Source organism: Lygodium microphyllum, chromosome 8 (genome assembly GCF_053477565.2).
Source record: "Lygodium microphyllum isolate KBCC chromosome 8, Lygodium_microphyllum_v1.1.10, whole genome shotgun sequence".
Lineage (NCBI taxonomy): Eukaryota > Viridiplantae > Streptophyta > Polypodiopsida > Schizaeales > Lygodiaceae > Lygodium > Lygodium microphyllum.
Window position 1 is genome coordinate 53,468,654 of NC_141142.1, and position 13,667 is coordinate 53,482,320.

The 13,667-nt window shown below is 45.7% G+C and overlaps 1 protein-coding gene across 2 annotated transcripts in view; it reads left to right on the forward strand.

The window, feature by feature from the left end:
• The window catches only part of LOC148032288 (pleckstrin homology (PH) domain-containing protein), a 242,042-nt gene that overhangs the window by 12,109 nt on the left and 216,266 nt on the right, over positions 1-13,667 (forward strand). Inside the window, exons 2-5 of one of the 2 annotated variants that reach the window (XM_087682928.1) lie at positions 9,700-9,803; positions 9,887-10,024; positions 10,136-10,195; positions 10,303-10,397. In XM_087682928.1, the coding sequence (XP_087539054.1) occupies positions 9,700-9,803; positions 9,887-10,024; positions 10,136-10,195; positions 10,303-10,397 (397 nt within the window). Of the gene's footprint in view, positions 1-9,699; positions 9,804-9,886; positions 10,025-10,135; positions 10,196-10,297; positions 10,398-13,667 lie in introns of those variants that run through there. The other variant, XM_087682929.1, reaches the window with a different exon arrangement.

Sequence of the window (13,667 nt, forward strand, 5' to 3'; positions counted from 1 at the left end):
CTGCATGACATAACCAACCACAGTACGGTAAAGCATAAGACATTTGTCATAAGAGCATATGGATTTCAGCCATAAAATCAGCCCATAACCAAACGCATAAGCATAGCTCTGCAGTACATAATGCCATCTGGGAAAAGCCAAGTCAAGCTAAGACCAGCAAGAGGCAAAAAATCCTGCACGAGTCAAGGTCCAGGAAAAACCCAAGTATCTGTACAACAACATCCAAATAAGTGGCTCTGTAAAGTACATGACAGCAGACAAAGTGCATAGCCGGTAAGCATCAAGAGCAACTGCTCTCTGACCTATATGGGCAAAAGCAACCCAACTAGCATAGAAGCTAGGCAACACAGAAGCAATAAAGTCATAACAGCTAAACCCAAGCACTGTCAAGAAGTCCACTGATCAAGGAGTAACCTGCAAAGAACCAAGCATCAACGAGCAATGAAAGCTCAATAACCAATTGCCAAGACAATGAAGCAAGCACTGCTCAAACATGTATTTGCATCCAAGTAAATCCAAGATCCATAATCGGAGCATTAAGGGCCAAATATCATCCAAGCCGCATAAGTAATAAGCTGACCAAATGCAAACTGCGCCACAAAATTCTCAAATGCAAGTTGATTCAAGCCCAAACATCTGCCATACTGCAGCCAAACCCAAAAGCATCTACATCAGACATCAGTCCCATAATGGGTAGCACGGGGCATAAACCTTGTCAAGTGAAATGCTAGCTGCAAAGAAAATGATAATGAACCAAGAATTAAGCTCTACTCTTTGCGCAAGAAGCATCCGGGAGCATAAACATCAAAGTGGCATCATCCAAATACATCAGCATATCATCCCAAGTAGTCGGGAGTATCCGCAGACCATAGGCATAACCAAACTGGAGGTAAAATAACCTATCAACCAAGGTAGCATAAATCCCAACCAATAATGAAGTGTCCGTATCCGAATCAAGGCTCAATAGCTCTCAAATAGCATATCCGGGCATAAACCATGATGACCAAGCATCAATACATCCAACAAGACACCTGAATGTCAACAAAGAGCATTATGGATAAGCTGTTCTTGATAAAACCTTGCTGCCCAAACAATGTACAATGGTAAATCCCTGCATAAATCGAGCTATGGAAGCTTAAACCAAGCCCCAAAGTATCTCAAAACATTAGGCAAATATTTCCAAAGCATTTGGGCATCAAATACCAAGCCTCGGGAGCATCACATAAGCTGAGAGCATGACATTTTCTTGCTGTAAATCATCTCAGGTCTGTTGCAGAAAATTCTCTGATCAGAATTTGGTAGATCTGACATCGCCATTGCGTTCGAAGTGTGCCAAAAATTAAGTTAAACTCTTACCTTGCCTAAATCGGATTTCGTATGCTCGAGATATGAGGAAAAATGGGATTTTTGAGCCAGATTTTGGAACAGACGCAAAAAAAACGTGAGCTGCTATTGCGGGGCCTGTCAGAGTGCAGCGGTGCGGAAGCGTAGGACTGAGAGAGAGAGAGAACGCAGAGAGAGAAGGGAGAGAAAGAGACAGTGGACGATGAAGATCTGCTGTATAAAGAATGCTGAATACAAAGATATACACGGGCGCAGTGCGCTGGACTGTGTGTCTCCACCTCGACGATGCAACCTGCTGTCCACCTCGAAGTCTGCTGCAGTCTGCACTGTCTGCTGTTTGAAATCTGTGAACAGAGACAGAATTTGCGCGCCACCGGTCTGTAATCTGCGTCAGAGAAGTGTATAAGACTGCTGGGAACGTCGGGTATAAATAGCCGAGATCTGCCAGAAAATAGGGCACCAGAAATAGGGCGCAACCAGAACAGGTCGGCTGCATTAAATGCAGCCTACTGGGCTGCAGGCAGTTGGACTGCCACGTGGCAGTCCGACTGCACAGTCCAACTGTGCAGACTGCCACCAAACCTGCCCTGATCCCCTGATCAGGCTATGATCTCTAACACCCCCTCTCAGAGCCTGGACAGGGCAGAAGCCTGAGGGATCTGGAATGTCTCCGAAGTAGAGCCTGAGGAAGTGCCTTCGTAAACAAATCCGCAAGATTGTCCTCCGTCTTGCAATACTCCACAGTGATGGTCTCATCCAGAAGCTTTTCTCGGATGAAGTGGTACTGGATCTCAATGTGCTTCGTCCGGGCATGAAAAACAGGGTTCCTTGCCAAGGCAATGCAACTCTCATTGTCACATCGTAGCAATGTAGGACGAGTCTGGGGGCACCCAAGCTCCTCCAATAATCTCCGAAGCCACACAACCTCGCAGGTGGTGGAAGACGCGGCCCGATACTCCGCCTCAGTAGAGGAAAGGGCTACCGTGGGCTGTTGCTTGCTACTCCATGAAATAACACCTGCACCCAAAGTAAAATAGTAACCTGTAGTAGACCGCCTGTGGTCTACGTCACCGGCCCAATTCGAGTCGCTCCAACCTGCAAGTACAAGATCTGACCCATCTGTCCCTGCGGGGTAATGAATCCCCAAATCAGACGTCCCCCTCAGATACCGAAGTATCCTCTGAGCAGCCTGCCAATGCACCGTCTTAGGTTCGTTCACTCATGAACCCTGCCAAGAGCCCAACAGCAAAACATAGATCAACCCTGGTGTTGAGAAGCCAAATCAAGGACCCAATCAACTGTCGATAGCGGGACGCATCCGCCAAAGGAGAAGCTGAATGGGAAGTGGCCTTCCAGTTCGGATCCATAGGAGTAGAGAGGGCCCGACAATCCTCCATCTCAAAAGACACCAAAAGCTCCTGTACATATCTCTGTTGAGAGATAAAGATCCCCCTCTGAGACTGATAAATCTCATGGCCCAAAAAGAAATGGAGTAGACCCAAATCCGTCATCTCGAACGTCCGATGTAAAGCTGACTTCGTCTCCTGGACCTGCTGTGCATCATCACCTGTGACAATCAAATCATCAACATATAATACAAACAGCACACAACCATCCTCGGAAGTGTGAACATACAGTTGCGGATCGGCCTTGGACCGCCGATATCCCAACTGAGACTAGAGGAACGAATCAATCTTCTCGTTCCATGCACGCGGAGCCTGCTTGAGGCCATACAAGGCCTTCTTCAACCTGTAGACTTTCCCATCTGAAGAACCAAAGCCAGGCTGCTGCTCAACATAGATCTCCTCCTTCAAATCACCATTCAGGAAGGCCGACTTCACATCCAACTGATAAACAGGCCATCTCCTATGGCCAGCCAAAGCAAGAACAGCTCTAATGGTCGCCATACGAGCTGTGGGGGCAAAAGTGTCATGACAGTCAATACCTGGGCGCTGTGCAAAACCTTTAGCAACAAGGCGAGCCTTGTGCTTATCCAAAGTACCATCATTGAGGTATTTGGTCTTGAAGACCCACTTGACTCCAATCACCTTCTTCTTCGGGGGGCGGGGCACGAGTGACCAAGTGCCATTCCTCTCAATAGCCTCCAACTCAGCTTCCATAGCTTTTTTCCATGGTGCGGATTGTAAAGCCTCCTTCACGGAGGTGGGCTCTCGATCCTGCATAACACGGGTCATCAAACAATAGTTGGAGCAAACAAGCTCCGTAGAATGTGCTTGGTGCCTCCGTGACCGCCGCGGACCATCCTGCGGTCCCCACTCCTCAGGAACCCCCTCGATCCCTAAATCACGGAGTGTGTCACGGGCCCAGCGAGGAGGCCGAACCTTCCCTCGACGTTCTCCATCAGCAGAAGACTCTGGAATATCCACCGGCAGTAACTCCTCAGAGGTGTCCGGTGGAACAGTAGACTCTGTGTCAGAAACAGAATCATAATCAAAAGGCACGAGCTCCAGTGGAACCGTAGAAGGAGCCCAAATCTCCCCTGGATCTCCAAGAACGGGATGCTCCTCACCCGTTGAAGTAGCAGGAACCTCCACAAACCGCACATCACGGCTAGTGTACACATCCCGCTTGATGGGATCATACAGTCGGTAGCCTTGGGACTGGGAGCTGTAGCCAACAAATACCTGTTTTCGGGAAGCCGCTTCAAATTTATCACGGTGAGCCTTGGGAATGTGAACATAGGCATCACACCCAAAGACCCGAAAGTAAGAAACATCTGGCTTCGTCCCAAAATAAGCCTCAAATGGGGTCATCCCTTCCGCGGCCGAAGTAGGGGATCGATTGAGGATGTGGACTGCAGTAGCCACAGCCTCGGCCCACAGAACCTGAGGGGTCTGTCGGTGCTCCATCATGGTGCGCGCCATCTCGATCACATTGTGGTTCTTCCGTTCAAGAATACCATTTTCTTGAGGAGTATTAGTATTGGCAAACTCTTGGTGAATTTCTCTATCTGCACAAAACCGAGCAAACTCATTAGACACAAATTCACCTCCCTTGTCGGATCGCAAGGTCTTCAACTTCCGGCCTGATCGGTTCTCCTCAAAGAGAAGCCAATCCTTGAAGTGCGAGAAAGCTTCTGACTTTAATGCCAAAAAGTAGGCCCATGTCATCCTGCTACAGTCATCCATGATCAGCATGAAGTACGAGCTCCCACGCAAGGACTCATTCCTCATAGGGCCACATAGATCCGTAGATACTAGCTCCATCGGTGAAGTAGACCGTCGCGAAGCTGTGTGGGGAATGGCATCCCTATGCTGCTTCCCCCGAATGCAGGAGACACATGGCTGCTGGCTCACCACTATATCCGGCAACCCTCGAACAAGCTGTCCACGTGACGCCCTCCAAAGATAGTCATAGTTCAGGTGACCAAACCGAGCATGCCATAATTCTGACTGTGACTGTGAGGTAAGAAGAAGAGTAGAGAGGGCAGTGGAAGACTTCAGTTTGTAAATGCCGTTCTCCTCATATCCGGATGAGAGAACCTTCCTCGATCCACGATCAAGGACTCGCACCGTAGAACTGTCAAACTCCACCAAAAGCCCAAGGGAGCAAATCTTATGAACTGAAAGGAGATGGTACCCTAATCCAGGAACATGCAGAACCTCTGAGGTATGGGTACCACCTCGTCCATCCGGAATGAGCTGCATCTTACCCCGACCTGCAATAGAAACTGAAGAGCTGTCTCCAATGAGAATCTGCCCACGTGAGGGTCGCAGCTGGGCAACACCATCTGATGAAGGAGTCATGTGCCGTGAGGCACCACTATCAACAATCCACTCTCGAGCCTAGGGAGCCATCATCGCAACATCAGAAGCATTCGGTGAAGCGTCCTCAATGACAGCTAGATGAAGAAATGCAGTTGATGAGGGTGCAGCCACCGCTCTAGAATCCTTGGTGTCCTTCTTCTTGGTGTCCGTGTCTTTGTCAGGGCAATCCTTCTTCCAATGGCCAGTCTTTCCACAAATATGGCATGTGGAATCTTTGTCCTTGTCCTTCTCCTTGTCCTTCTTGGACTTGTTATCCCCCTTCTTCTTCTTTTGGTCCTTCCCCTTCTTCTGAGAGGCTTGACCTGTCAGCGCCTCTGACTTGGAAGCATTCTGTCCCTTTAACTGTTCCTCTTGGTCCGAAACCATAGGAACCAACTCTTCCCAGCGAAGAGTAGACTCTCGCTCCGAAGCAATAAGGGCAGAGTAAAATGTACCGAATCGTGGCGGCAATTGGGACAATAGTGTGATCGCCATGTCTTAGGAGGAAATCGGCTTCCTCGCATTCTGAACCTGCATCTGTAGCTGCCTTAGCTTGTTAATGTGTTCCCGTAGCGAAGAAGACTTATTGACGGACAAGGTCCGCATCTGTACCTCCAAAGAAACCCTCTTCATTAGGGTCATCCGATTGTACATCTGATCAAGCTCCAGCCATATCTCCCGAGCCACCGTCAAGTGCTCGATGTGAGCGATCACGGTTGTAGTGCATGATAGAAAGAGAAAGGATCGAATCCTGGCATTCAGTTTGTCCCAATGAGACTGGGCCTTGGCCAACTCCGCACGAGCATCGGAAGAGAGTTTGGACTCATCTCTTACCGAGGACCGGTCAATCTCCTCCTGTACCAACTCCGCCAAATCATAGGACTCAAGGATGGTCAACATCATGACGCGCCAAATGCGGTAGTTGTCGCCGTCGAGCTTCTGATCTGTAGGAAGAGCCGGTAAGACAGGCACCTTCCGGTCCATAATCGCCTGGAACTCCAAGTCCATCTCTGTTGACATCTTTACCTGCAATGCCTTCACAAACGCAAAAGCAGCCCCCTCTGACTGGGAAAACTCAGCCTGCTAAGGCTCTTCCGCGTCCTGAAGCTTCTTCACCCGCCGAAGGCGATGAAAAAGCAAAACCTGCACTTGTAGCCTGAAAACTCAAACCTCCTCCGCATCAAACAGCAGTAAACAGCAGCAAATCCACCACCTGTACTCCTTTCTTGTGCGCCCACACTCATTTCAGCCTTGTTCCAAGGCGCAGCCCTCCTGTCTGCCCTTAAACGCAAAAAAACGCAAATTTGTGTCGCGATGGAAACTCCTCTTCAGGTCAATTCTGCGCTCAGTTAGCCCTTAAAAACTGCTCTGATACCATGTCAGAGTGCAGCGGTGCGGAAGCGTAGGACAGAGAGAGAGAGAGAGAACGCAGAGAGAGAAGGGAGAGAAAGAGACAGTGGATGATGAAGATCTGCTGTATAAAGAATGCTGAATACAAAGATATACACGGGCGCAGTGCGCTGGACTGCGTGTCTCCACCTCGACGATGCAACCTGCTGTCCACCTCGAAGTCTGTTGCAGTCTGCATTGTCTGCTGTCTGAAATCTGTGAACAGAGACAGAATCTGCGCGCCACCGGTCTGTAATCTGCGTCAGAGAAGTGTATAAGACTGCTGGGAACGTCGGGTATAAATAGCCGAGATCAGTCAACCCTTAAAAATTGCTCTGATACCATGTCAGAGTGCAGCGGCGCGGAAGCGTAGGACTGAAAGAGAGAGAGAGAGAACGCAGAGAGAGAAGGGAGAGAGAGACAGTGGATGATGAAGATCTGCTGTATAAAGAATGCTGAATACAAAGATATACACGGGCGCAGTGCGCTGGACTGCGTGTCTCCGCCTCGACGATGCAACCTGCTGTCCACCTCGAAGTTTGCTGCAGTCTGCACTGTCTGCTGTCTGAAATTTGTGAACAGAGACAGAATCTGCGCGCCACCGGTTTGTAATCTGCGTCAGAGAAGTATATAAGACTGCTGGGAACGTCGGGTATAAATAGCCGAGATCTGCCAGAAAATAGGGCGCCAGAAATAGGGCGCAACCAGAACAGGTCCGCTGCATTAAATGCAGCCGACTGGGCTGCAGGCAGTCGGACTGCCACGTGGCAGTCCGACTGCACAGTCCAACTGTGCAGACTGCCACCAAACCTGCCCTGCTACCCCTGATCCCCTGATCAGGCTATGATCTCTAACAGGGCCTTGTTGGTCATGTTGAGGATAAGGGGGAAAATGGGGGTATACAAGGTGCCTAATGAAGCCAAGGAACACCTGCAAAGATCCTATGAGGGCTGGGGAGAGGCGGGAGATGAAATCTTACCTCGGGGGGAAGAGCCATGGCTAGAATTGAAGCTCCAAGCTCTAGGTCTTCAATCCGGGCTGAAGTAATGCCAGGCCAAGCTCCATGATCAAGCTGTGATCCAAAGCTCTGATACTAGTTGAAGGGTATGCAATGGCAGTGGAGAAGGAGAAGAGGAAGATGCGGGAGAGAAGAGCACACAAAATGTAGGTGCTATCAAGAATGTTATAACAGCTTTATTGCACTATCATATTCTATATGAATAAAGAATGGGCGGTCACAGTGTATACGGGCAGGCCCAGAGGCCTTTTACCCCAACAAAGAAGTTACAAGAGTGTTGGTTAGCCTGAAAGCCATAATCAACTTTATATTGTATACAAGGGCATACAAGGTGCCCAATGAAGCCAAGGAACACCTGAAAAGAGCCTATGAGGGCCGGGGAGAGACAGGAGATGAAATCTTACCTCGGGGGGAAGAGCTATGGCTAGCATTGAAGCTCCAAGCTCTAGGTCTTCAATCCGGGCTGAAGTAATGCCGGGCCAAGCTCCATGATCAAGCTCTGATCCAAAGCTCTGATACTAGTTGAAGGGTATGCAATGGCAGTGGAGAAGGAGAAGAGGAAGATGCGGGAGAGAAGAGCACACACAATATAGGTGCTATCAAGAAAGATATGACAGCTTTATTGCACTATTATATTATAAAGAATGGGCGGTCACAATGTACACGGGCAGGCCCAGAGGCCTTTTACCCCAACAGAGAAGTTACAAGAGTGTTGGTTAGCCTGAAAGCCATAATCAGCTTTGTATTGTATACAAGGGCATATAAGGTGCCCAATGAAGCCAAGGAACACCTGCAAAGAGCCTATGAGGGCCGGGGAGAGGCGGGAGATGAAATCTTACCTCGGGGGGAAGAGCCATGGTTGGCATTGAAGCTCCAAGCTCTAGGTCTTCAATCCGGGCTGAAGTAATGCCGGGCCAAGCTCCATGATCAAGCTATGATCCAAAGCTCTAATGCTAGTTGAAGGGTATGCAATGGCAGTGGAGAAGGAAAAGAGGAAGATGTGGGAGAGAAGAGCACACACAATGTAGGTGCTATCAAGAATGATATGACAGCTTTATTGCACTATCATATTATTTATGAATAAAGAATGGGCGGTCACAGTGTACATGGGCAGGCCCAGAGGCCCTTTACCCCAACAAAGAAGTTACAAGAGTGTTGGTTAGCCTGAAAGCCATAATCGCTTTATATTGTATACAAGGGTTATGGTGGTAAATAAGCCTCAATGACATGAATATACCATCTGATTAGATGCAATGTTTTGTTGAACCAAGGTATGTCTTAAATGACATTGGTCTAGTCTATTAACTTCAATAAGAGTGCATGACAATACATGTTAAGTTGTCAAGAGTGGCTTATGTTGGCTTCATTGATCCTGACACAATCCAAATATCAGTGGTCAGTTAGGCTATTTGGAGCTTCATGCTTGAACTTCCATGTAATGGACCAAAAATTATTGTGGAGCTTTAGATGGTTTACCATTGAACAAAAGAAGATAATAGCTATATGATGAGTTGAGCCATTGTCAAGTAAAACTTTTAAAGGTTGCCTTTTACCCTATAACTGGGCTAGAAAGATTATGGGGTTTTACATTGGGACAATCCAGTGCATCTACATGGTAGTACAAGAATTCTTTGTGCTAAAAGAAATGAAATAACCTAGAGTCTTAATATTTGAGGTCTGGCTTTATTTATAGTGCAGACAAGGATTCTGTTCAAGTGACTGGCTGGTCTGGGAATGCTTGATCATCATGCACTAGCTTCCTGCTTCTTGGAACCATGGTTGAATGGCTAATGGATGCTGTGGGATCAATTGCCAGATAATCTTTTATGAGATAAATCTCCAATCAACTGGCCTCTTCTATGCTTTTTGTAGATGTTTTGCAATGAATGATAAGAGTCCGCAATCCTGTATTCTGATTATTTGGTGGCAACCCAACTTGTAAACTACATATAAGGTTAGGGTTTGAGTAATATCCAAGTTCATGTTTTACTGCCTTGAACTCTTGCTGTTATGTGTCCAAGATGGTTGTCTCATTCTCAATCAAAATGTTTCCCATGATGTTCAGTCTGTTTGAATGGTCACATAACTTAGTGAAGGCAAATTGTCTTGTCAGTTGGTGTTGTGCTATTTGCTGTACTTGAATCTCAAGGCCCAGCAATTTGTGTGTCTGAACCATGACAGGAAACGTAGAGTTGACGAACATGCAGCTGAAGCCCGAAGCACTTAATGCTCTGAAACTGCCTATAAAAGTTAAAGCAGGGTTCCTAGGATCAGTGAAGTTGAAGGTTGGTACTCTGATGAATTTGGACTGATCTGTCTTCAGCTATGTTTTTGTTCTTGACATCTTTAGTCTTGAGTTTCAAAAAAGGTACCCTGGAGCCGTTTAGGGAAGGAGCCTGTAATTGTTATACTTGATCGCATTTTTGTACTGGCTGAACCTGAGACAACTATGCACTCTGGAGATGATGATGCCAGCATTCAAGAAGCAAAAAGGAAAAAAATTAGGGTAATCTCAATGAAACCTTATTTTAGTATTAATCATTGATCTGTGTATATTTGGAAAGCTAGCATTACCTTAGAAAGTCTTTTGGTGAACAAATATCTTGATTTTTTGCAGGAAACTGAGCTGGCAATGTTGGATGCTCAGCTTGGAGGAGAGACTGATAAGACAGAAGCAGTACGGATTATCGTATTTATGTTCTGTTCTTATTTATGCTGACTTTTTGAAATCAAACTACGACTGAGATTTATTTTTGTCTTTGGGTAATTAAAAAACAAGAGCAGAACAATTCTTGGCTGGGATCGCTCATCAGTACCATAATTGGTAATTTAAAGCTTTCAATTACAAATATACATATAAGATATGAAGACTCAGAAAGGTAAAATTTTTTCTTTCACAAGTCTGTCCAATACCAGAGAGCTTAGTGTGGAAAAATGTGATTCGTCTTCTCTCAAATTGTCCATGTAAAAGTATGTGTCAAGATGTTTAACTGACCTGATACATGGTGTGACTTTCTTCATCTTTGATGGGTTTGTTTGGTTTTCATGTGCATTCTCTGCATTTAAGTTTAATCAGAACTATATTTTCTTGGATTATCCACTTGCGGTGATTGTTAACTGCTCATTTGGCTCATTTAACAAGAGAGAACAGTGCATATTGTCAATATATGTGCAGGACAATACTAGATGTCATATGTTCCCTTGATTTTTAAAGAAATGGTGAAGTTTGGAAACAGTTCTTTAATTGCAGATCCTATTTTTCAAGTTCCAAGGTTAGAGCAGTTTCTTGTTGTTTGGACTTCCAAAATGGTGCCTGCAGCGTTGGTGATAGCCTTGGGCAGTTGAGGAGTCATAGACCTAGGGGCTCATTTGATCATGACATTTGACTCTAGGTCCAACAAGGTGTTATGTCCACACACTGGGATGGTGCGCACTGGTAGTATGGGATGTTAGCCCTTATGTTAATGGTTTGAGGTTCGAAGGTAAGCCGGTTTGGCTCTATGGTTGGGAGATGAGTTTCCTGTCCATCCTTTATGTTCCATTCTATGTGTGAGTATGGCCTGTCTAGTGTTTGGTGTGCAAGTTAGACCCTTGGAGGGCATTTCATAAATGATACACACTGCTAGCTCTTTGTTGACTTTGTGAAGTCTATTCTGTCACCTTTCCTTTGCCATAATGCCCATGGACTTTCACGAATCCCTTGTTAAGCCCAAGGAAAGTAGAGTGGCTGGGTGATGAGACGAATCATAATGCAAGTTGAAGCCCTCCAAATTGGAAGCCATTGTGCCAAGAAACTATATAGATGACTCTGCTGCCCAATACCAGAACTATATTGATGACCTTGCTACCTAGTACTACTAATGAGTTTTCAACCAAGTATTGGTGACCTCAGGTGTAGTGAGTCTAACCATGAAGATTTCTCTTCCATATATGAGGCATGGACCATGCGTGTACGTCAGTGAGGACAGCTGACTGACGCCTATCTCATAGCTTTAGCCTTGTGGCCCATGAGCCTTGCAAAAGTTGCATCCTCGAAGAATTCCTTTTCCATTCTTTGGACTGATATGCAAGTTTCAGAAGATGACCATCACCATGATCACGGCCATTCCTTTGAAAGGACATTATGTAAGGTGGAGAAGAAAATCGCCGCGACTGCTAGAAGTAAGGGGTAGCAAAGCAAGAGTTGCACCATGTGAGGAGATGTAGCTAAGAGAGGTGGTGGTTATGATGGTGGGTAGTGGAAGCCCTTAGTAGCAAGGTGGCAAACTGACAGCATGTGGCCAAAGTTAGTGTGTTGTGTCAATGTGCTTGGGAGGGGTTGAGGAGGGAAAGTGGGTAAATTGGTGGCAGGAAAGGTGATTGGGGGTGGACATGTTGCTTCAATGTAGACTGGTGGGTGATGAGTGAAGGTAAGGAGACGGGGTTAGAGGAGGAGGAGATTTGGTAACAGTTCATGGCAATGTGAGTGTGGGTGGGGGGCAAGGATTGGACCTCATTGTGACAGTGGATCCCCCATCTTTAGTGTACCACTCTCTTTGAGAAATTTGAAAAGGGAGTTAGAGCTATCAAGCTAGTTTTGAACTTTGACAACCACATAGTTAGGATGCTCCACCGATTGCCCAAGGTTGCTTGTTAAATGAACGATCAAGCAATTTGAAAAAAGCACCTAGAAAGCTTTTTGCCAAATTGCTTGAATTAATAAAAAATATCAAGTCACAAGTGTAATGTTTGTGTAGAGTAATTGGGAAGAAACTAGTTAAATATGACCTTTCATTAGTCCTTTTGGATTGTTGGCTATATAAAGAGAATCATATTATAGTGCTTGACACCATTGTAGAGTCTTCATAAAACATTGTGGCTTAAATTTGCATCCTTCAATGCTGTATTGCACTTGAGGAACCCACTACTCTTGGTCTTTTAGAGGCAAGTATGAATACTCAAGTCAATTAGTGAATCAATATTGTACCGATTGGACATGACTTGTGGCCATGCCTCTTGATCCTACTGTGAAGCTTTCCAAGGATGCTCATGGACAGCCCTTCAACGAGCACACCTATTGGTTTGTGGTAGGGAACCTTCTTTGGCTGATACATACTAGTCTAGGTCTTGTATTCTGAGTTTCATTGCTTAGTTAGTATTTCAATGTACCAATAATGTCACATTGGATTGCTTGTTTGCATGTATTGAGATATGTTAGGTGTACTTATTATTTTGGCTTGCACTATAATAAAGTTTTGATTTTATAGGAATACATTGACTTTGACTAGGTAGGAGATCCTAGTACTTGGCTTAACCATGGTGGTTACATTTTCTTCTTGCTTACGGCTACCATTATATGATCTAGCTATAAGTAGGAGATAGCGTTTGCCTTCAGTGTTGAGGTTGAGTATTGTGCTCTTTGTAATGGCACCACAAGGTTGTCTACTTGAGGAGCTTACTAGTGGAGCTTTGGTGTCTATGTGACATTCCAATTGTTATCTTTTGTGACAACTAGAGTGCCATTGCACCAGCTAGTAACCCCATCATCAGTTTGAAGATAAAGCATGTTGGAGCGCACTTTCATTTCATGAGAGAGTGGGTTGAGCTAGGCACCATCTGTCTAGAGTTCGCGTCTTCATCAGAGAATTTTGCAAATATCTAGACCAAGCTAGTCAACTAACCGATTCTATAAGACCTATTTCCGTGGATCGGCCCCTCATGCTTCATGCTGATGGGAAGAGGGTTTTCCCTCTAGCTTTCCCTTCCATCGTCCAATGGTGAGAGGTTGTGGCTTCTTTTTTTGGTGCTTATAGGATTTTGGTCAACTTTGCTTCAATGACTTTTTTCACTATTCTATCGTTATCCGTTTGCATCTTGATGATCATAATTGTAAAAGGATTCTTGGGCAAGTGAACAATTTCCTATGAGGGCAGTGTCCAAGTGGCACTGTTGCATAGCATTTTGCTTGAGCATGACATTTTGCATTGTCCTTTGGATCATCCCTTGCATTGGGAATTCTATTATTGTAAAACTGCATTTGTGCATATTTATCCCCTTTTGGTTAGAGAGTGATTGACTTAGATATTTATCAAGAGACATACTTGGACAAACATATAGTACTAGTGACCTTGAAAAGGTCATGCAGGCCAAATATAGTCTTAGTTACTAGA